The sequence below is a fragment of the Montipora capricornis genome, chromosome 11 (assembly GCF_036669925.1).
Source record: "Montipora capricornis isolate CH-2021 chromosome 11, ASM3666992v2, whole genome shotgun sequence".
Classification (NCBI taxonomy): domain Eukaryota; kingdom Metazoa; phylum Cnidaria; class Anthozoa; order Scleractinia; family Acroporidae; genus Montipora; species Montipora capricornis.
In genome coordinates this window covers 13,356,706-13,380,694 of record NC_090893.1, presented here as the reverse complement: position 1 = coordinate 13,380,694, position 23,989 = coordinate 13,356,706, and the positions used below count along the sequence as shown (strand labels likewise).

At 38.8% G+C, this 23,989-nt stretch overlaps 2 protein-coding genes across 2 annotated transcripts; one reads left to right on the top strand and one right to left on the bottom strand.

Moving 5' to 3' along the window:
- Nucleotides 1–1,570: 1,570 nt before the first annotated feature.
- LOC138023699 (doublesex- and mab-3-related transcription factor A2-like) lies at nucleotides 1,571–5,094 on the top strand. Its single transcript, XM_068870743.1, has 2 exons — nucleotides 1,571–1,872; nucleotides 4,397–5,094. Exons 1-2 carry the CDS (start codon nucleotides 1,596–1,598, stop codon nucleotides 5,092–5,094), a joined length of 975 nt encoding a protein of 324 aa, XP_068726844.1. The 5' UTR covers nucleotides 1,571–1,595.
- A 102-nt stretch (nucleotides 5,095–5,196) lies between these two features.
- On the bottom strand, nucleotides 5,197–22,039 carry LOC138023698 (protein wntless homolog). The gene is made up of 13 exons (XM_068870742.1): nucleotides 21,838–22,039; nucleotides 19,166–19,441; nucleotides 17,884–18,020; nucleotides 16,631–16,780; nucleotides 15,507–15,643; nucleotides 15,354–15,394; nucleotides 14,551–14,678; nucleotides 13,457–13,554; nucleotides 12,673–12,736; nucleotides 11,971–12,114; nucleotides 9,918–10,056; nucleotides 9,431–9,523; nucleotides 5,197–6,722 (listed from the first exon to the last, which is right to left on the bottom strand). The coding sequence occupies exons 1-13, from the start codon at nucleotides 21,938–21,940 to the stop codon at nucleotides 6,598–6,600; spliced, it is 1,635 nt and encodes a 544-aa protein (XP_068726843.1). The 5' UTR covers nucleotides 21,941–22,039; the 3' UTR covers nucleotides 5,197–6,597.
- Nucleotides 22,040–23,989: the final 1,950 nt, after the last annotated feature.

The window sequence follows — 23,989 nt, the reverse complement described above, 5'->3', positions numbered from 1 at the left end:
TCATGCTTTTCCGTCATCGTTGAGGCTTGTTTTTTTCTATTAAGCCTCGTTTACACTAGCAAGTTGTCCTTGACAAGTTTTTCCTTGACAAGCGTTCCTTGGTAGTGTAAATGAAAAATATGACAAGTTTTCCTTGACAAGTGCACTTGACAAGTAATTTACACTAGCAAATATCGTCCTTGACAAGTTTTTCGTTGACAAGTGTCCTTGTTCAAAAACTAGCCTGAGAATGCTAGTTTTTGAACAAGGACACTTGCCAAGGAAAAACTTGTCATATTTTTCCATTTACACTGCCAAGGAAAATTTGTCAAGGAAAACTTGCTAGTGTAAATGAGGCTTTACGCACAGGCGAATCAGTGATAAATGGTCAACACGAGACGATGTCGGTCTTGCCTTTGTTCAGCCGCAACAACTGTCCCTGCGTCCGTAGAATTATTATCATTATTACCAAAATTGCAGCTATTACAAACGACACTCGTGTAGCGTTACAATAAAAGAAAACAACAGGACGAAAGAAACCTTCTAAAACTGCAATATTGTCAACGTCCTTTTCATTTTTATCTGCTAATCATCGGCTTCATGTTTTTATGCATTTAAGTCTAATCTCCATGAACAACAATCTTTTAATGTGGCAAACACAAGAAAGCTCTCGTCGGACCCCCTCGAAAGAGCTTCCTCGGAGGCCAACCACGTTAGTGTGTAGTAACACAGTATATTTACTACTTTATTTTGTGTGATCAAACGAGTTGATGAGAGTCGAATGGTCTTTGTGAAAATATCGAATGGCTTGCGTTTCAAGCGATAAGACTAGCGATAGCACTTCGTCATAGCAAACGAAGAGCCGAATTTCCGTTTACTAAAGCACGAAACGCTGCACCATTATTTCTGTAAAGACGAACCACTTCATATTCACTTTCGAGCCTGGCTTTAAACAAACCCCAGGGCTTTGATCAAATACCCCAGGAAGTGGTCGGAAAGTAGAGTGCGGCAAAAGCCGTCATGTCTTCCTTGCTTGCTCGCATCATCTTTGTTCAAGCGACCATTTTGGCTTCTACCAACGACCTGAACACTTAAAACCATGCACCAAATAACATCCCCGAGGGACTAAAGTCATGCAGCGCTTGCTGGTTTTGCGGGGAGAACTTGGCCTATGAGAGAGAATCCATTTGGTCACCCTGATTAGCGTAAGGGTTGTATTAATTTCTTAGAAATGATCAGTTGATCGCGCTCGCTCCACTCCTTCTACAATACGAACACCGACGCAGTCGTTTTAACGAGAATTTAAAGCGACCTAGTGAATGGCAAATATCATTTTATCTCATTAATCGCATGTTGTACCAATGTCTGTGGTTTTAATTTCAACTAAATATATGCTAATTATTATGCTAGTTCATGAGAACCAGTCTTTGAACAATACAAAGTTGTGATTTACGTCCTTTGGGCATTCAAAAATTCAGGTCACGTGACAGAGAAGTTTCAGTCTTGCCGTTTAAAAATCAGCGCGCGGAAGCGACGAAATCGATCGAAGTTCTTCATCGAAACCGAACATGCAGGAGATCAAAGAGGAAAACCAGGACAGTCCGGCAGATTTAAAAATGGCAGCGTCAAACAGAAACCCTAAATGTACGCGATGTAGGAATCATGGCATTTTATCAGACCTTCGCGGGCACAAGCATCAATGCCGCTTCAAGGACTGTACTTGTATGGATTGTAGAACAGTTGCCGAAAGGCAGCGTTTAACAGCGGCCAGGATTGCTTTGTTTCGGCAACAGAAAGGCAATGAAGCTGATATGATTGTAAACTCTACAGAGCTGGATCAGATGGAGTCAGGACTTACAAACGGATGGATGAATGGGGACGAACACAGAGAAGGTCAGTCGAGAAATCTAGCTGTTACAAAAAATTGTTGTCGTGTATATAGTACATTAGCGTGAGTGTTCCCCAAAACTAATCCAGTTTGTACCAAGAAGCAACATTAAGCTCTTCTACATTTAGTTTGGAAGCTACAAACAAGCACAAATGTGATTGGAATAACTCGTAAATTTTAAATACCGTATTGCTGCGTTTAATCGGCGTCTGTGTTTTGAAACTAAAATTACGAAGCGCCGCCACACGAGGGCAACGTGGACAGAAGCATTTTGCATTTCAGTTGAACTACGCGCACCAAAAAATGTGTTATTAGAATTGGTTTCCATGACCAAACAAGCGTCGATGGAGCGAAAGCTTGCTGATTTTGCAAAAAAAAGAAAAAAACGATTACTTTAAATCGGCAGGGCGAAAAGTAAAAATAGTGAAATGAAATCCGTCTGCATTCGCTTCCGATCACGTCCGCTGCGTTCTGCTTAACGGAACGGCGAACACGGACAATTGCGCTTAGGCGCGTCTCATTCACAAAAGGGGAAGAACAGCAAGAACAAAAAATATTCAAAGTTTTGTAGAACTCCAGAAAAAGTGCATATTTCTTTAGAAAATCACTATAGCTGTCAGCCGTCACAACTTTACAAGAGCATAACTGAATTGCCTTCTTGGGCAAGCAATGCACATTTTTTCTTCTGATGGATCACTGATTTCGTCAGAAAGAATATCTTTGATCATTTTAAGTTCCTCGCCTATACAATGAAACTGACGGCAAGTTTCGTGTTTTTTTTTTTGAGAAATCGTTCGGAAAACCCGACACTTTCTTCATTGGAATTTCATTAATATTACCGAATTGTGCAAGTCTTTTTTCGAGATTCGAGTTTTTTAAGTCAATATAAATTTTCTTAACCGGTGATTACACTTTACCTTTACATCGATGTTCGCTTTATAAACATCCAAAAGTATTATACAATTCTTACTTTCTCTTCTTTCTAGTTTGAACAAAATTTACGCGTAAAACGAAACAATACAATCTTACTTGGTCGGCAGTTTTGTCACACATAAAAAAATTTGTCACGTAGGCGGCCATTAAAAAGAGCTTCAGTTCAGCGTCCCAGTGTTTGCTGTTGCGCAAATACGGAATGAATTCATTTTGCCTTCTGTTGGCGGAATGTGATGTAAGATTCTTGGCTTGAGTGTTTTTTTTTTGTAAGTGCAAATCAATTTCTTTCCGCGTTCCGCGTCCAAGGAAACCCGTGCCACCCTCTTCTGTAATCAAGCTTTGAAGTGAAAGCTATTCCTTTGCAAAAAACAAAACGCCTTTAGAAAGAAAAACAATGGAAGAACTTCGAAACAATGGAGGACATTCGGGTCACGCTCCACTAACTCGTAAGTTACACAAAGGAGGATAGCTAAGATGGGAAGAAAGTTTGTTTTTTAAAAAGAAAAATCGAAATTAAACACAACGCTTTTAATTCGATCTTTCAAGCAGGAAAAAATCTTTCATAGCAAATCCTTTCTTCTAGCATTTTCGCAGAATTTGTTTCACGTCTTAATTGCGCAATCAGGAGCTATTGTTCCAAATTCATTCTTGTCGCTAATTGCTCACCGATTTTATACAATGTGTTCCACGCTATTAAAGTTACTTTCGTATGACCTTGAAAAATTGTTCGCATTTGTTTCACGGACCAGTGTTTTGCAAGATTAAAACAAAGCTTCTTCTAACTCCCAATATGAGCAGTAAATAGTTCGATTGCCCAATCACATTACTGCATTTCAAATAAAACGTTCCGTGGAGAGATGACGTTTGCATTCGCTTTCGCTAAGCCAATGAAAATTCGCACTCGTTTGTCTTTCGATAAGCCAACTAAATGTTTTGCATTTTTGTTTACGTTCTGTTTTTACGTTTATTTTTCAACGTCATATGAACGTCACTGTAACTTCCATTGTCAACGCTAATTAGTGATGACGCTAAGTTTCAAGGCTTGAAATTAACCCTATCGGGGAATGAATTTTCTTTTTAGTCTTAAATGATGTGTTTTTCAAGTTGGATAAGTTTGATAGAATCGTGCAATTAAATTGTTTAGTTCATTCGTACAATTAACAAACGTCGAGACGAGAGTTAAAAGCACTGGTAAAAACATTCTTTGGTTCAAACCATTTCCACGGAAACATCGTTTGAAACTTTTATTATTGAAAAATCTCGAGGATGTCGTCCAACTTGTGCCTGCCCTTTTTTGAAATTCTCCACAGTCAAAATGAAGTTGCGCTGGTGACATAAACAGAAGTGCGATCATATAGGTCCGCAATGTGTGCATATGTCTGTCCGCCAAACAAGTCCAGCCAATGAATTCTGGCTACAAAATAAATGTTAGAAATGATGGCCCCTAAAATAGATCTGAACTGTTTTAGATTTTAAAGACGGTTCGGAACACCGAGTCAATACGTGCTTTGAGTTGAGAGTCCCTCGAAGCCCTCGTCATTTTAATTTCAACAGTTTCAAAAGCAAATAAAGCTCAACATTTTGTTTTCGTTCTAGGAATACTTAAACGTAAAAACAGCCTCGGACGAGAAAACGACGTCGCAAGTCCAGAGAGCTCTGATAGTGACTATAGCAGTGCACCGCCATCAGCATCTAAGAGACAACACACAGAATCCCCTTTGACACTTCCTACGGTAACTCCGCCCCCTACGGATATTCTAGCCCGGGCGTTCCCTGGGTTATCTCACTCTGTGATAGAACACGTGTTAAAAGGTTGTAACGGGAACGTTCTCCAAGCTATAGAAGTCATCGTGAAGTATAGCGGCAACCGACCGGGAACAAATGGCTTTTTTGGCAACCAGAATCTACTTCAGACTCAGTTACCCACTGATATGAATCCCCAGGCACCCCCACACGTGCCTGTACCAACCACAGGGTCTCTACCCCCGCTATTTAAGTTCAATTACGTAAATGGACAGTACAGATATCTGATGCAGCCATCTTTAATGCCACTGACGTCATACATGCTACCTACACCGAATGGTCTAGGACTTCCGTTTCCCCAGTTCCCTGTTGACATGCAGAATCATCAATTCAGGCCAGTGGAAAACACACCGGAAGCGGAAGTGACCGATGAAAACGGAACTTGCGAAACAATGAAACCTGTTGTAGGGGTCTGTAAAAGTTGTGGACAAGATACAAATCCGGAAGAAAATCCGTGCGCTTCCTGCGAAGCATCGTGTAATCGCAAATAGATCCTTCACCACCCACCATATTACATCTTTTCCATTATGTCGATCCAATATCATATCACCCACCCTGAGAGGGAGGACCAGTCTAAAAAAAAAAAGGAACAGTTTAACGGGAACAGAAATAATTTTAATTTTTCAAAGATGTTCATAGTAAACGACTTTTAAATTGAATCGTTAATTTTGCTAGACATCGATATTGTTTCTTAGGAGAAGATTTTCTTTTATGGTACTCGCTTTCAGTAATTTTCACATTCGTTGTAAGTAATCATTTTATATTTTATTTGGTACTAAATTGTTCATAGGCAATTTCTTTTTTGTAAACAAGCAAGTTTTTTTTTTTTTATGACAACTAAACAACACGTTCTTGTTGGTATTATTTTCAAAGAGAGTAGCTTCCAATCTGCGGCGCCGCGCATAGTTGGGCAAGTAGGACAAGCCAAGACTATCACTGCTGTTTAGTGTCTCAAGGAGATTTCCGGCGTTCAGCTTTTTCGTATTTTTAACTGAAATTGTTCGAGTGCTAATTTCAAGACCATTTTATATCGCTGCTGCGCTGTTAGAGAACTGGAGTAAAGAAAACTGGCGGATTACAAAGGAAATTCTGGTTCATTGATGTGTATCAGTGAGTCACATCCAATTTTTACAATTGATATGCATCGGGAAAGCGAGCACAGGGAAAAAAGAACGACTGAGAAACGGGTGAGAAATGTATGAAGGGGTGAAAACTGAACGAAGAAATGAAACTGAAAGAAAAAGTTGAAATTAACTTTGGCATCAATCAATGATTAAAAAGTCTGAGCTCAGAATCTCTGCATCCTGTTTACACTAAAACCGGTGTTCGTTCAGTCGTATTGTTAATGCCATTACAATTTGCCAGAAAAATTCTGATCACATTACAAAGAGATTTCAAGTTGCTAGAAGACGCCGGCATAAGGGAATAGTCTATTCTCAACGTCATTGTTTACATTTTGTCTTATTAAAGTTCGTTCACAGAACTGAAGGCATCATACCTTTTAAAAAGGTTGACGTCAAAAGTTAATAGAACTTGTCAAACTTAGTTAAATCTCCAATTTTATGAAGCATTCTAGCTTTGATAACGAGCCAGTTATTAGCCATAAAAAAACTGATGGCATGATTCTTGGGCTAATGCTACCATAGATTCTTTGTAAAATTTCGAATTTCCAAAGTATCAGTGCTAAGAGAGGATCTTGTGTACCGGGTTCAAATTTTCAGAGATAGCTCACTAGACGGCTGACTAGAAAACGATAGCCTTTTGTGCTCATGTGGCAAACAATGTAAACAAATATTCCTCTGTTATATATTTTAAACAAAATGGTGTAGTGAATTTCTTGTATTCACTACAAGGAACGATTTCACAGTTTCTTAAATTAAGCAAAGTAATCGCCAGCAAAATTACACAAGAACGCTTAGTTTCAATTCGGTGTTAACCTTGAATGGGACAAGTTGGCCATTCTTCTAAGCAAGAGCAATACTTGGTATTACAAATTAATCCCGAGCGGTTTTTCCAGTGAACTGGTACACCACAGACTCTTCGGCTTCTCCATCTGTTACGCGAACCTCTGTGCGGGTGCGCAGTTCTAATTTTTCATTCTCCTCTGTTACGTCTCCATCTGCAAAGGATGGAATAAGGTCACGTAAGTGGCTTAGTTGCACAAATAAAAGTCCCTGAATACAGAATGAATATATTTCAAGTGGTGGCGAAAGAGAGAGAAGTGATCCTAGTATTAATCTGGACAATACAGGTTTTGCATGGCAGGAACAATGGATTCTTTTTCCTATGGGAACAAATGTTCTTTCCAATGCAAAACAATTTCATTGTTCCTGCCATGCAATATGGCTGCCGTGCAAAACCTCAATAGACCACTTTAAAAATAACATAATACTCTTTCTTTGCCCTCCAAACTTTTGCATAAGCATTGTTTCCAGTTTCTCTTGGGACTTGAAATGGTCCCAAGACAAAATAAAAACAATGCTTATGCAAAATATGGAGGGCAAACAAAGAGTATTATGGTATTTTTAAAGCGGCCTATTTGAGCAATAGCTCTTTTCACGGTTAGTTTTTCTCATTTGTATTACAATGTAATCTAGCATGTATGTGAGGCAATTTCGGGCTACTTTGTAATTTTAACCCGAAATTGCCTCGCATTCACGTTAGATTACATTGTGATGCAAATGAAAAAAACTAACCGTAAAAAGGGCTATTCGCTACTTTCGCAAATCCCATAATGCATCTTGTTTAACCCACAGAATATTGCATAATCATTGTTTGCGATTTCTCTTGGGACATGAAGACGTCCCAAGAGAAATCGAAAACAATGATTACGCAGAGTGGCGGGGGGAAGAAAGGTGAAATTATGGGATTTGCGAAAGGGGAGAATAGGCCATTTCTGAGTTCATGTCTGCTTCCTCTTCAAAGCGAGTCTAAGTGCAAAGCATTTGAGATGGTAATTACTTATACTTTACATATGAAAAGTAATTTTCATAACAAAAACTTCGCACTTAGATTCCCTTTGAAGAGGAGGCAGACAAGAACCCGGAAATGGCCTATTCTTGGTTTTCATCCAAGTGATGAGACGGCCATGTTGGTGTACAAAAAATAGAAAATGGTCCCACAGGTTTTGCATCAGAATAGCGTCAAATTCCCAAAAGACATTTTACTGCATTGTTCTGTACATCAACATGGCCGCCGTGACGTCATATGCAAACCATCAATGGACAATTTTCGAGTTCTCACGGCTGTACTGGATCTAACATGAAATGGAGGCTAATGCGGGCAAATCTTTTCAAATGCAAATTAATTTGCCAGCATTAGCCTCCATTTCATGCTACATCCAGTCCAACCGTTAGAATACGAAACTGTCCTATTGCAGTGTCTCTTTTTAACACCTGAAAAATTCGGGTGTCTTCAACGGGATTCGAACCGATGATCCTCCGCGATGCAGGTGCAATGGTTATGATCTACCGACGGAGATATGGGTTGTTTACCATTTACCCGAAAAATCCGGAAATTTCGGATGGAATGCAAATGGTAAGACTATTTTCTTCTTCCCAAACGGAAATTTCCACGGGAAAATGGGAATTCTTCAAAGGTAGTCCAAAATTCCCAAACGGAATTTCAAAACGGAAAAAGTGTTCACCATTTGCATTCCCCCATGATAATTTTGCCTCCCTGCAGACTCTCTCGGTAACCTTGAATGGATTTTGTAAGTGGTACATGCCAATCCCAACTAAATTTACCATTTGAAGAAACCTAGTACCGACCGGTTTCTGCTTGTAAATGGTAAACAACCATGAAGTCCTTTGACCGGAACACGTGAACACAACAACCCGATCTGCTCCCAACTGGGTGGCTTCATAGCTCCATGATTACTTTCCAAATCAAAGCCAATGCGCAGTACTTTATTATGAGGCTGTTAATTGGTTTGGCATCAAGGTGCTATGTAATTTATTCACCAGCTTATGTCCATGACGAATGAAGCTTTTGTTCAATACGTATATCGTTAGCATATAATTATTACAACATTGCAATACAAATACCGAAAAAATGCATTGGGATTTTCAAGTGGTAAATCGTACAGAAAAAAATATATTTTGGTTTCATTTCTTGCTTATACGCAATACTGCGTTTTCACTCACGTAACCAGTTACCTTGTTTTCCACTGAAACAAAAGAAAACGTTTGCATGATAATAGAGCTCAATTACCAGAGGATTAGTTGGGTACAACAAGATGGCCGCCGTTCTATTGTTTTGGAACGCCAACATGGCTGCCATACGTCACGTGAAAACACTCTATGGATGATTCGCAACCAATCTCTAGCGACACAGATAACAATGACGTAATGCTATAAAAGGAGCTAATGAGCGATCTTGGGTGATAACCATTCAGCCAAGAATTCACGAAATTTCGGTTAAATGTCAAATAGAACAGTCATTTTTCGGAAATACGTTTGGAAAACGTGGAGTACCTTCAGAGGTACTCCTGAGGTAATGCCTGGGAACCAAGCCTCGAAAATAACACATTTTAATGGTAAGAGCACTTAAGTTCGGTTGGTTGGTTGGTATTCTTGGAAAATCACTTACCATTATGCAACAGTCACCCCAACCAGGATTTTTCAACAAATGGTAAGCACCCCTTTTGCTTTCGTCCACCAAAATGGCGGCGATGACGTAACGTGAAGTTCGGGATTTTTTATGCCTTCATGACAAGCAGCAGCCTGTCAGTTTCGCGTAAACACGATGCTACATCTCTCTTGTATTTCGACCCCACCGATTCTACGAATACGACTCGACTGTACAAGTTTTAAACGAGTTATTTACCAGTTACTGGGGAAGCACTTGATGGCGCGTACAAGATAACCACCGCGAAAACGTAGACATTCCACATGCCATAAATTCCAGTAATCAGAGCACCTGTGCCCAAGAAAAAACGAAAAAAATAAAACAAAAAAAGAACTTGTTACTACTATGAACAATTGTTACTTGTAAGCACGTTGAAAATCTAATGCTAAGGTGGTAAAAAAGTAAACGTCTACTTTGATCGCAGCTACGACGTTTGGTTTTCTGATTTCGAGACAACAGGTACACGAAACCCAAATCGGCGATTCGCAACAGACGGAGACAGATAATGACCCAATCAGAACGCAAAGCTGATAAATGCATCGCCAAGCACGGGAAAATGCGTACGAGTAATGGTTTTGCTCTTGACTGATTGGCTGAGAAACTGGCGCGTGATTTTTGAGCCAATCACCAAAACAGGCGTAGAAATGTAGAAGCAGAGCTATGTGTGGTAAAAGCTGTTTCTTACTTGATATCTCCACTGTCGCTTCTTCTTCTCCGAATTTCCACTGAGCCTCGTTGATGTTTGAAATTATAAAGAACGCCACAGTCAGCCCAGCACAAAGGACTGTAACTACCATCAAGAATTCAAAACGGTATATCAACCCCTGAAATAAAAAAAGGAAAGATTGGTACTATGGCTACTATATTAAAGGAGAAAAAAACTTAAGTACTAGAGAACTATTTACTGAAAAACTGCCGACCTGCACAGAGGTCTGTGAAACCATATTTCTGTTCCAAAAGATCGGTTGCAATTCATCTCCAAAATTCGACAATGCGTTGCTTATATCAAAAGTTATTGTTTTTGTGTGCCCCTGTAAGTGCACTACACACTATGTCACCTGGGTCCGGTTGTTCGAAAGCCGATTAACGTAATCCAGGATTAGCGTAAACGTTTGTTTCAACATTTTCAACTCTTTGGTTAAAGTTTCATTTGCTTATTTTTGTTTTTCAAGATTGACTTCTTCTAATGTAAAGTCTTACCGAATATCAGCGTTGGACAGCATTTGGGCGAAGAGAAATTAACTCCTTGGTTAATTTTTAATCTAGGATTAGCGTTAAACGGCTTTTGAACAACCAGGCCCTGGTTGTAAGAGAGTAAGAGTTCGTGGTGACGATAGGCCCGCAGCGCGTGCATAACTCACGAAAATAAACAGGTCTGTGCTTGAGTTTCAACAACGAGCCCCAAAATCGGCAAGAATTTGTGACGCTGATGAATACTAAAGCAGCTGCTATTTCCAAAAAGATGGAATTAACTGGTGATAAATAACCTCGTCTAGGAGAGTGAATTTTTGACTTTGCAGAAACAATGGTCAACCTCAAGAGTTAGACGATTGTGATATTTTGTGTTGAATTCGTACATTTCTTGTCAAACATTATAACACTTGAAAGAAAAAAAAGCACACTAACAAAAACAAAACCCCGGTGTCTTGCCATAATTTCGCGAGTTGTTAGTAACCAAGCAAGATAACTTGATCATGGTGGCCGCTGAAATCGTCGTCACTTTCGATTTTGCGATTTACTTGAGCAGTCAATAGTACAATAGAAAAATTAAACGGAGCAAAAATCTCCCAAAATGTTTTTCGCTGATGGTAACTTAGTTCGCATTTTTCTGAGCGTTTTTTTTTCGGTCCATTGTTTCTGACAGAAAGTCGTATACTTTGAGGTCACCCATTAAAATATCAACCCCGTCGGACAGGACTTAACTTCAGTGAACGTTTGCCTTGGAAAGCTATCACAGGCTTGTGGTGATAAAAAAGTTGCAAGGAGACTTGAAAATGATCTCCATTTTCTTTTATTTTCTTCAAACTTTCTGAGCTTAGTATTTTACTAGTAACCACATGTCTTCTCAGGGGGCTATTTACCTAAGACGTCTACCATGGCACTACAATACGTATTTTCAAAGTTTTCACAAAATTTTGAAAATACAAGTGAAATTAATCCTTAATTGCACGAGGGCACATTGCGATTACATGTTCATCACATAAAGGGCAAAATTATCGAGGGAAGCCCGTTCAGTGCCGCAACAAGTGACAATCAACACGTTCCCATTCGGTTAAAGTTCAATTCAATAAATCGTTGCTATCAACAGAAATATCGCTTCAAAGTTAATTTATATGTGGACAAAAAAGTAGTTTGATCTGGAACATGATTCTCTTGTAACTTCATTTGCTCTGGATAAGCAACTATTAACCAATCAAGATCAAGTAATCGTGCCCTCTTAATTACCAAAAGTGCCCTCGTGATTAAGTAAAAATGCCCTCCGTCTCAGACAATCAGCATTCAGTAATTTTGTGATAAACAATTTAAAAATTAAAGTGTTAGAAACTTATGTAAATACTAAAAGACTGAATATATAGGCGAGATTAAGATTACATATAAAAGAGTTAACTATCATAAAAAAGATTCCACAGGGAAAACGCTAAAACTATAAAAAGTAGCCGATTCTGGATAATTATGATACTAAAGGAATCCTATAAACCAGAAAAAAACATCTGATACCAACGAACGATGCCACTTACCCTGTACTGTAACTGCCTTGCACGTGACATAGTAGGTATGGCAGCTCGCTTACCCCGGATGTTCCAAAACACTCTGAACACCATAACACAGAGAAACAAAAAGTACAGACTTGCGCAAACTGCCGCAAAAATTATGAACCCGTACTTGATTGAGTTAATGAAACACTTCGAAAGAAGGAAAATGATAGTCTGGACATAGAAACTAAAGAGTAGTTAGTCGGCCTCAAACTCAAGCGTATAGCGCTAGGTTTTGACGATTACCGAACTAAAATGCGACTCATTCCTCAGCCAATCAAGAGCAATTATTAGTCGCGCTGCAATCTAAGCCAATCACAACCAATTGTAATTTCCTCTTACGCGCACCCGCGATAAGGGTCGGCTACAGGTATTTGCTTTGCGGTGCGATTTGCTCAATATTGATTGTGTTCGTTAATGGAGATGTCCCGAAACATCTTACTCGTCCTGCACTTTTCAAGACAAACGCTACAAAACCAAAACACCTTTTCATAAGGCAAATCCCGACATATACGTTGGTGCTGAAGCCTAGGCAGCAAAGACATCTGCGTATCCCATATACGCATTATCCAAACCTTTTGCAGCAAAGTACCGATATTTCTTGTATCAGGAATAATGTTTTTGGTTTGAAAGATGTTACAGTACCACTGCTTTAACAACAATGTCTACAGGACTGTGAAAGGATACAGCGGCATTGCTTCCCAATTTAGTGGCCCAAATTGAATGAAAAGCATTGTGCAGCTGATAGCCCCTGAAATAAAAGACAAAACATATATTTTAAAACACTTCGGTCATTCTACTGGCACCAGTTGTTCAAACGATGGATAGCACTTTGGCCAATCAAAAAGGACGTAGACAATCAAGTAAACCAACCAAAACTCGAAGTAATTACACGTAGCCGACACAAAGCGCGGAAAAATGTGCATGCGCGAGTTACGATTGGTTTTGGTTTCACCTCTGATTGGATGAAAAAGTGGCGCGAGAACTTTGAACCAATCACTGAGTGAAGTCATGCAAAAGCAAAGCAATTCGCTAATTACTTTCGGCACTCCATTGACAATCCAGTAAACCTTGCTCAAAACTCGAAGTAATTACACATAGCCAACACAAACAGCGGTCCAGTGGATAGAGCGCTGATTTCGAAAATTCACTGTGCGCTTTCGGCCAATCAGAAAAGAGATAGTGACTTCAATGCATAATATTACAAATGCAGCACGTCTGATTTATGATTCTGGTCCCATCAATAGAAAACAAGTCAGCACGGTTTGGAAGGGTATATTTCTTTAAGATTTTTTGCGTTGACAGAAATGCTTTGCATAGGCTAGTAAGAATGTTTTGCATATTGGCTACATTGCAAAAATATTAAAATGCAACGGTAGGCTTGAGTTTTAAATACAAAAAATGTCGAAATCAATCACCTTGAACAGAGGGACCATAATCTTGTGTAAGTTAACAAGAAACATAAGGTTACCTCTCACACAAATCAAACACAAGTAGAGAAAGACATCCAAATCCAATTGCTCCGAGCGGTTTCCAATAAGACTTCAGTCTGTTTCGTTCTGGTTGATCCTGTAATAGATAAAGTTCAGTTTAAAATACTTGATTCTCAGTGGTGGTGATCTCTCTTATGAGAATCTATTTTTCTGTAGAAGCTGAGCTATGGTGGTAAAGGAAAGTTTATATTCAATATCATCATCATCAGAAAGGTAAAAATAATAATTATTATTAGTAGTATAAATACACAGGTGATTATACAAAATTGCACATTCTCATTGGTTCGCTATCTCGGATTATCAGCCAATAATCACCTCGACGGACAAAATGGCTGCCAGTAGTCGTTTTGCCACTGTAAGTGAAGATGATTTCACATTGAAATTTTTTTTTTCTCTTTTTTGAAATAATCACCTGTATATTTATACTGAAACAATTATTCCCCTCAGGTTCAGTGATTATTGGTGAATATTCACCCTCGACTTGGTCTCGGTGAATATTCACCGATAATCACTTCGACTTCGGCGAATAATTGTTCATTATCACTATTCCACTATTACGTCATTTTACCATATTTGGTCAAGAGAACGCACAAAATATGACACTGTAGAAGAGAGCAAATGCGGACGGAACTGGAGTTTTCAATGAACGAAATTGTTTTCAACACGATACAAAGCCCGAGAATTTAGCTTGTCATCGCTTGTCTCTCGTCATTTCGTTTATACAATCAAATAAAAGACATTTGGCTGGCTTTCTGTGCCATTTACATCGTCCGCAAGCGCCCTGAAGGACAGATGATGCATTTTTTTAGAAACACTCTTACCAAATAAAATTGAAGCAAAATAACACCTTTTTGTATAATGGAATAATAAATCTCTTATTAGATGGTTTAACATATAATACTCGCGGACATTTTGCTCATTGCTGGTATTTTTCCTTGCCCCTGCGGGGCTCAGAAAAATACTACGCACCTCGCAAAATATCCACGCGTATTATATGTTAAACCATCAAATAAGATGTATTTATTGCACTGGAGTCTGTAAGTTATTTGTATATTGCATAAAAGTAACTAACCACAAGATGCTCTCCAGTAAAGATAACCCAAAAAGACATAAGCAATCCATAGAATAGCCCTTGCCGAATGTCAGTTACCAGTAACATAAAAGGCAAATTTATCCACAGAGTTAACCATTCCAAAGGAACTGAAACAAATAAGTTGAGACAAGAATTTAAGAAAAGCGAGGATATTTTAAGACCATTTCCTTTCTTAATCAAGAATCTTTGGGTGAAAAGCAAAGTGAATACTTTCAAATACATCATCAAGACAAGCAAAGCAACTGCACTTGATTTCTTCTTCAAGAATGTCCAGAATTTGTAGTGAAACATTAGTGGTTCAAGATTACAACTGCAGCGGGGCAATCTGTGGGCCAGCGAGTCATACGAGTCTTGCATTTAAGTCTAAGCACCCATTTTAAAATGGTTAGCTTTGAATAGCTGTGTGACTGGCATGTTGACTTGCATGTTGCCTTGCATGGTGACTTGCATGGCTCGCCATGCTGGCTCACATGACTTACAGCCATGGCTCGCAGCCATAGCTTGCATGACTCACATGGCATGCTGGCTCGCACATTGTCCTCACTCAAATACAATCACTCAATGTGACTTAAATTAAATACAATGTAATTATGACATAATCCTTTCCCAACAAAATATTACACAACTCCAATCATCTGAGGAATAAAACAATGTTATTAAGACAAACATGCAAAACTTTTCAAATTATCTTTTGTTACTTAAACAAACTTTTTCAGTTCCAGCTAATTTGCGCAGCCTTATGTTGTGTTTAAAACTAACATAATACTTGCAAAAATACTTACAGTTCATAAATGCTGTCACAACTCCAAGACAAAACAGGGCCCTGCAATGATGTTGTTTATAATTAATCTAAGAAACATTGGACACATTCAATCACAGTACTGTATTGTTTGCAAGTGTCATTCCTCTGCTGTACTGAAACTCTTTTGCCTTACTTTTCAAGAAGAACGGAGTTTCTTCTAAGCTTCTTAACTTTCTTGGCAAACCAAATTAGAATAATAATGGTGATAGGCGAGACGACAGTCTTGATGGTAAACCACACTTTGGTAAAGCCTCCATTTTGATGTATTTCCTTACAAGGTAAAAAGAATTGTAAACTGGATCAGTTGAGTGAAATGCAACATTTTACAGTTAAAATAATATTTTTAAAATTATTATTAAGAACTGACAAACTGTGACAATATCATCACATTCTTCAAGAAGTACCAGTATAGAAGTGAAAGAGTAATTAAAACATTCTAAAAAACAAACTTTATAATTTAGCCAGTATCACATTATTTTAAACAACAACCAAAAAATAAAAATAATAATAATAAATTATTATCAAAGCTCATGTTCTGATATCAAGAACCAAATTAATGCATGGAGGTACTTTTTCATTTTTCTTCCTGAAACATTATTGTAAGAATGCAAAGGACGAAAGTGGAATTGGTGACAGATTTTCTCAAATTTTATAGAAAGTGTTTTTTCCTTACGTAGTCAAAAAGGTTTTATAATGTGAGTTGCAGTTCTTAGTTATGAGTTCAAAAAATGGTCTGTGACAAAATGTTGAATGAAACAACATATCTAATGCATTTTTGGTTCTTCACCAAGCAATGGTAAAAAAGGAAATATGTGCTGTTACCAGGCTAAAATATTGACTGTCTACTTTGTAAACACTTTTCGCCACAGATTTCAGTTACCTTTAAAAACTCATTAATAATTCATGAGCCTGACAGCATATCAAAACATCAATAAAACGTCACGTGTATGAGCTTTATATCCTGATGAAACACTCCTCATTAGTATTCTTTATATAAAGAATACTAATAAGGCATAGCTTGTTTTTCTTGTATGCTAATATCCACCTCTCACAATTTGAACCATTGTTCTGAGTCCAGAGGGACACGCTCTTTGTGGAATGTTTTTGAAGCCGTTCAAAAAACTTGCAGCACATGTTTTATCAGGTCTACAAACACTTGGCTATGCCTCGTGTTTTTAAACCCCGATAAAACACTGCTGCTCTGCTCATTTTTTAAACATTATATAAAAAAGGTCATTCAAGCTAGTATTGACTTACCACAAAATTTACATCGGTGATTTTGCCAATTTTGGTATTTTTCTCCAAAGAAGGAAGTCTTATATTAACCAGGTACTGTTCATAATACACATTGCCTATTTCGAAAAAGGGGATATCCTCGCAGTTGTAGTATCCATCATCACCTCCAGACTGCAAAAAAAGAATCAGTGAGATTATTATCAATTTTTTGCGAGCATTTTTTGCTTTTAAGCCAGACAAGACTAAATAAATGGAAAGGGGAATACATGTAATCCAAGGGGGAATGACTTAAAGACCAATGATAACTGATAAAAAAAACTACCAGAACAATATGAGCATAAAAGACTACATGTAGTTTAAAAAACACTGTTGCATATTATGAAGGACACAATGCAAACCGAACCCATTCAAGGTGATCAGATTACAAGCAGAGGCAAAAGTCGTACCGAGAGTGAAAAATTAATGGAAAAATGAGGAAGGAGAGGGGAGATGAGAAAAGCAAGTCTTCAAACAAAACAAAGGGCTCTTCCAGCTAGGTTTACAGTGTATAACCCTGGCATGTCACTTTGTCTGGACTCACGGAGCAAGCTGGTGAAAAACGCCAGATTTGAGGAAAAAATTCCCAGGGCAAAGAGGACGAAATAAATGGAAATAGAATCAATTGCTTAACCAATTCATTCGTGAACTGCCCCATGAGTAAAATTGTCTGGGTGTTAGGCAGAGTAAAGCTTCCAGGAGTCAATGGGTTAAAGGGCACAAAGTTCTTGAGAGGATGTAGAGGTTGTTAATCGATTGACTCCTGAACACATACAAGTACATGTTTGGGCCCATTTCCATTAGTAGGTCTAATGTTCACATGGTTCATATGGGGTAGAAAACTAGCACTTCACATTACACTCTAATCAGTTAATTCTGTTAACGTCTATTAAGTCTGACTCCTAGGAGTCAATGGGTAAAAGGGGAGAAACAGTAGTTTTCTAGTGGATGTAGGGGTTGTTAGCCCATTTGACACCTGAACCACCCCCCCCCCCCCCCCAATTGACAAGTAAAATTGTCTAGTGTTAGACAGAGTAAAATCTATTACGTCTCACTCCCAGGACCCAGGAACCAACAGATGAAAGGGGCCAATTTTTGAGGGGAAGCATAGGTTGCTAACCCATTGACTCCTGAACTGCCATCCCCCCACCCCTTGACAAGTGAAATTGTCTGGCATGAGTCAATCAATGGTTTATAGGGAACATCCACGAATTTAAAGCTGGCCCCAGGGGTCTCACCTGTGATTTAACAAATTCACATATGACTGGTCTCTCTTGAAGTGATGTGTACATGGTCTTCCATCCCTGTGAATCTGAGCTTTCCTTATTACGATATGCCAATGTTGCATTATATGATAAACTAGGGGGAGTACCGTCTGTCAAACAAGAACAAGAAAAATAATAATTATTACTAATGAAAATTTTAAAAAAGGAGAAATATTCTGTGCAGCCCAAACAGTGGCATAAAGTAGATTCATATAAAATAACTTCCAATCAATGTTTTCATTAATAATTAACAATTATTGGACGAGGTTGTGCAAAACATCGTGATTTGTCAGTGGCGAGCAGATCAATATTATTATTTGCCGAAACTGAAGGCTGAGGCAAATAATTGATCTGTTGGACACTGACAAATCACGATATTTTGTGATAACCGAGTTCAATAATAATTATTGTTTTCATTTGATGACTGAGTTAACTTTATTTTTCACAATTCCCAACAATTAAATCTTTTTCTGAAAGCTCAAGAAAGCCAACTGCCATTTTCACACAAGAGCGTGGTTTCAATTACGCATGAGCAGGATATTATTTGCAGCAAAACACTTATTTGTAGGCAGTTATTTGCAGGTCACGTGGTGGGCTCTCGGTCAATGAAAATGGGGCAAAAAATCCATTGAATGATACTAATGATTATTAAAAGCTTATCCATAGATCAGTACTATTTTGAGTGGCAAAGAGGAGAGTTAGAAAAAAAGGGACAAGTTTTGCATCGTGTGCGTGTACATTTGAAAGTTCCTGGTTGGTTGTCTGACTTGAAAGCGCTCCTAACTAGAAAGTTACTTATGTTTTTGTCGCATTTGAATGAAATAAGTGGTGGTAGAGAAAAGACGTGTTTAGTTTCAGGATCATTGGGGAGAATTTTGAAGTTTTTGACAATCACATTTTTGAATGCAAGGTTTTGTGGATGGTAGGTGAGGGTGAATGGAATTCTGTTGTTTTCTTCATTCTGTGATGATTGTAGTGCGGTATCTCGATCGATTTTTTGGGCACGATGTTTGCCTGTGGTGACAGCGGAGTCTGGGTAGCCCCGTTTTTTGAAAAACTGGCACATTTCCTCACATTTGTTGTTAAAATCGGAGTCGTTACTACAAAGGCACCTCAGTCTAAGAAATTGAGAGAATGGAATGGCATTTTTTACGTGTTGTGGATGAGAGGACAAATGTAATACATAGTTATGAGAGTCCGTTGACTAGATTGTAACCCAATCGCACCAAGGCAGGTATGTATACTTAAACATCACCTGAATTCTTCCTGTAGTGAAATGATGGTTGGTACTCGAGATCCAATCGAATTGATGTGGTCACAAACTGAAACCAGCGTGACATGGATAAACTTTGATGAGGAAAGCGAATTGCAAACACAATTTGATCAGCTCTTATGTGTCGAGGATCAGTTTCAGCTTCTTTGATGCTACCAATTCTTTCACATGTGGCTGGATCTAAAAGAGCATCCATGTTTGAGATCTTTCCAACACAAATGTTTGCTATGTGTGATGTGGCTGTTGTTGGAGCAGGAGCTAAAAACAAAATCAGAGTTTTCGCTGAAGTTAGTAAGAACTGGTAATGCTTCCCTTTATGGCTGCACACATGATATGGTTAGCCTGTTTGGATGACATGAGATGGGTTGTTATTGTATTTAACACCAAATATTGCACACTGCTTCGAGCAACTCCACCTTCGAGCAACTCGTTGATTGTTTCAAAGATCTAATGAAAAATAAAATAATAACTTCTATTCTTTAAACCATACCATAAGTTAGGTCTCCTTCTTTTTTCCAATTAACCACCAACAATATTATTTTGATATTCTACTAGTATATTTTAGAGTGTCTTGATTGAAATCCTATCTATTTGCTGGTAGAAAAACGTCCTTTTCAAACTATCCTGTTCGGAAGGGTTGGTCAAAGAGTTCACTTATGCACCTAATTAGATACATGCCCAATGTTGACATCCCACGAGAAGTGTCCCTTTAAGTCTATGTCTTTGCCACCAACAATAAGGTAAGGATGAAGGTTAGTATTATTTTTCACTGAGGGTAAATGCAGCAGTTTATCTTTCCTTGAGGAGCAACATTTGGAGGACACTTAATGACTTTAATGGGCCATGTTCGATATATATCAATATTCGCACATAGCTATGAGGATTTACATGTATGGTTAATTAATTAACAATTATTCCATGAGCACGCGTTGGATATGAGATGGTAGATAGCCAACGAGGCGCGTAGCGCCGAGTTGGCTATAATCATCTCATATCTAATGTTGCAGGTGGGCAAGCCATGTGCATCTAACTAGGGGCATTTCTGGACACAGGGTGCTTGAATGGCTCAGTGGTGAGAGCACTCGCCTGCCACCATTGTGACCCGCGTTCGATTTCTAGACTCGGCGTCATATGTGGGTTGAGTTTGTTAGTTCTCTACTCTGCACCAAGAGGTTTTTCTCCGCGTACTCTGGTTTTCCCCTCTCCTAAAAAATCAACATTATTTTGATTTGCCTTGATTTGTTGATTTCAGTTTACAGTGTCCCCAATTAGCGGCTCCAGCGCTAGAACGACTAGACACTTAAATATAGTTCCTTTCCTTTCCTATCCTTTCCCATATAAAGAGTTTGAAAAAGCCACTTAAATATTGTCCACTGAAAAACAAACACTGTGAGAGGCAAGGGATTGTTATTATTATTATTTTAGAAATGAGACAACTTCTTACACGAGAGAGTGAGTAAGTGGGCAAGCATGTGAGTGCATGATTGCATGCAAGAGTGACCAAGTCAATCCATGATGGGTTTCGACAAAACACTGACCCCCGGTCAACTGACCCCCTTACTGACCCCCTATAAAATCAATGGGAAAATGAATACTGCTTACTTAAGCCTCAAAAACCCTTTTTAAACAGCATTGTTCAGCAATATTTAAGTATAAGCACCCATTTTCAAAAGGTTAGCTTACATGAAGTAATCGGCCATCACAAAAATAATCGAAAACTAACCTTTTTAAAATGGGTGCTTAGACTTAAATGTTGTTGAACAATGCTGTTTAAAAAGGGATGTTGAGGCTTAAGTAAGCAGTATTCATTTTCCCATTGATTTTATAGGGAGTCAGTAAGGGGGTCAGTTGACCGGGGGTCAGTGTTTTGTCGAAACCCATCCATGATGGCTTTCTTAACACTGCAGCCAACCTTTTTCATTTGGAGGGGTCAAGGAGGCAAAATGATTAGCAAGTGGAGTAAAGAAATGGAACTGAATAAATCCAAAATAATCACCGCAAGACTTGAACACATCCACATTTCAGGTCTAAATTTCCCATTGCCTCAAATCATGATAATCACAGAATCGTGATATGATTTAAATCAAAACAATAATCACTTCATTCAAGTTTAATCAATTATATATTGCGATCATCACGTACAAGCAAAATAATTTTTTGAAGACTCTCTATGCACAAACTTGTTTGTTGTCTACATAAATAAAATGCTTGATTGCAGGAATATTATCCACATATAGCTTCGCATTCATCTGACGTTCCAATACACAAAATTTAAACACAAAGACCATGTCCTGTCACCATATAAAAGTGACAGTAAAAGATTAAGCATCACGTAAAACCGCGCTGTTTCTGAAGTGTTGTTGCTTAAACATTTTATAGTCCTTTATAATCGATTACTTGTCTATTTTCAGGACAAAGGCGCGTGAGTGATGGTATTTTGTCGTAACTCCTCTATTTGACATTTGTTCGCCTTTTCAGTTTTGAAGTCCTACTGTAAACAACATCCTTGACGACCACTCTTGAACAGCAGTTGTTGGCGCTATGCTATATGCCATTTATCAAAACAGAAAAGCGCAAAATGCCAAACATATGCCACTGGCATATTATTTCACGAGAGCTCAATTTTCGCATTATTCATGAACGCACTCACTCACCTATTTTTCCTCCCACGACGAAAAATATGATTAAAATGATAACTTGGAGAAGAGCAAATCCTAGAAGACTTCGTAAACGCAACGTTTCCAAGATCACTGCCATTTCGGTGGGAAAATGGCAAACAATTTTTCGCCAAAGAGTAGAAATCAGCTCTAACGTTGTCTTCGGAACCACAGTGGCTAGACAAATGCCACTTTAATTAACAGCAAAGCCAAATTCATTATTAAGGTCAACCAATCAGAGATAAGAAACATACATTTCAAGGATAATAAAGGTTTTCTTTTGAATTCGGAAATAGGCACTGTGTGCGTTCTTTTCGGAAACGACATAAGGATTTCTTAACAATACAGTCGGCATGAAAATTACTTAATTTCCGAAAAGTGGATTATTGAGGTAATTAATAATTATCTGTTTTGAAAGAATTTCATTCGACTCAAGCGCCAAGACACCACAGGATTTCACATTTTTTTTATTGAAACTCAAATTATTGTTTCAATATACGTTTAATGATCGCCCAGTGAGTTTATTTATTATAACAATCGCCGAGCGGTTTTTTTTTTCTTCAATAGCCACGTGGAATTCTAGGGAGTTGCCTCTGATCTTTGGCTGCCATTAAAGGAGGACGTCAGCGCGTTACACAATAACTGTGTGAAATAAACCGGTAGTTTCCCGCCTAGGGTGTCGGTTTTTCCCGAGGTTATCGCCGATGAGTCACGTACTTTAGTATGGCGCGCCGTTCGTGTTGCTTGCCGATACCACTTCCGGTATATTGATTGAGGGGGTTAATATACAACGAAACTAGGAGTTTCAGTGAGAAAGTGAGTGCTGGCGTGAAAACTGGGAGCAGTGACTTGTATTTTTTTTTTAAAACAGCTGCAATTTTTGAAGAAAGAGGATACCGGAAATGTGCGTGAAGTATTTAAAAAGCGAAGAAAGGTGTGCATATCTTTAGCACGTGTCGCAGCAAGTATAATTTGAAAACAGGCATGTCACTTCATTCTTTGAATTTAAACTTCTCGTCTCAAATTTCTGGCCCCTTTTCAGCAAAAGAGTATCCTTTTGAGAAATGCTGAGCGTAGCTGAGCAAATGTCAATTTAAATTTATTGTCGTGCTTGAGAATAGACTGGGAGCAGTCAATGACACAGTTGAGCGCGCGATTGCGTGACACGCCCCGTTTTCACCACTAATTTGCATAAAATAATAATTTCACTCGTCGTGCGTGGCTCTGAGGAATCGAAACCACCGAGTCAAATTGTTCTTCAACGTCTTCAACCGTTGAGCGAGAGAAAATCAGTTCCCGAGCTAGACCACGAACAGTCGTCCTTGTCAAGGACTGAACATATACGGTTGAATGATGATCAATGACGACCCACTAGAGAGGTACTCGACTCGAAGGCTGTGACTGTAAGATTCCCTTCCACGACGTGTACGCGACGTTTTCGGGTATCAATACCCCGGATAATAGACATGACCCACCACAATCGACTGCGCATGCTTCCGATCTTTCATTCAAATTTTGATTTTTTTGGCTAAATAGTATGCTGCCTCGTAAAGGCTCGCCAGCAATGAATGAGTTACCGGTTCCCAGGCCCGTTCGTTTTCTCCCTTATTTGCAGACACCTGGGACCGCCAGGGGGCAAACAAAATCATGGTCCTTCCCCCCCCCCCCCCCCCTCCCCCCCATACCAATGTTGATAATGTAATGCAAAATAATGTGCAAGCCTTTATTTGAATCGGGTGTGGGGAGGGGGAAAGTAGGAAGATTAATCTTTATCACGCAGACAAATTAGAGCGTCACATTTTCCCAACGAGTTTTGTGCAAGATTGCAGTCGATTGCGCTGCTCGAGTTAAAATACGCGATTAGAAACATTTAATAAGAAATATTTGTAGGATTAAAGCTCGAGTTAAAGTTGGGAGATTAGAAACGTTCGAGTTTAAGAAGTAGTCATAGATGTTGAGCTCCTGGTGGTGGCGATCAATGTGCAGTGTATGGATGCGACAATGACCGTCGATAGTCAGACTGTCTTGAGGCTCTGGGTACGAGATTGTCTTCATCGAACCAACAATCAGGTGATCTGGTGACGTAATTCGGAGGATTGGGAAGAAAAATTTTAACGCCGTATCCCACAACCGTGCGCGGCCTTAGTTG

Coding starts and splice junctions, on each gene's coding strand:
- LOC138023699 (XM_068870743.1), top strand. CDS start 1,596: ATGGCAGCGTCAAACAGAAACCCTAAATGTACGCGATGTAGGAATCAT. Junction 1,873..4,396: donor TGGGGACGAACACAGAGAAG/GTCAGTCGAGAA, acceptor TTTTCGTTCTAG/GAATACTTAAACGTAAAAAC.
- LOC138023698 (XM_068870742.1), bottom strand. CDS start 21,940: ATGGCAGTGATCTTGGAAACGTTGCGTTTACGAAGTCTTCTAGGATTT. Junction 19,442..21,837: donor CGTCGTGGGAGGAAAAATAG/GTGAGTGAGTGC, acceptor TTTTGTTTTTAG/CTCCTGCTCCAACAACAGCC. Junction 14,679..15,353: donor TGTGACAGCATTTATGAACT/GTAAGTATTTTT, acceptor TATTTGTTTCAG/TTCCTTTGGAATGGTTAACT.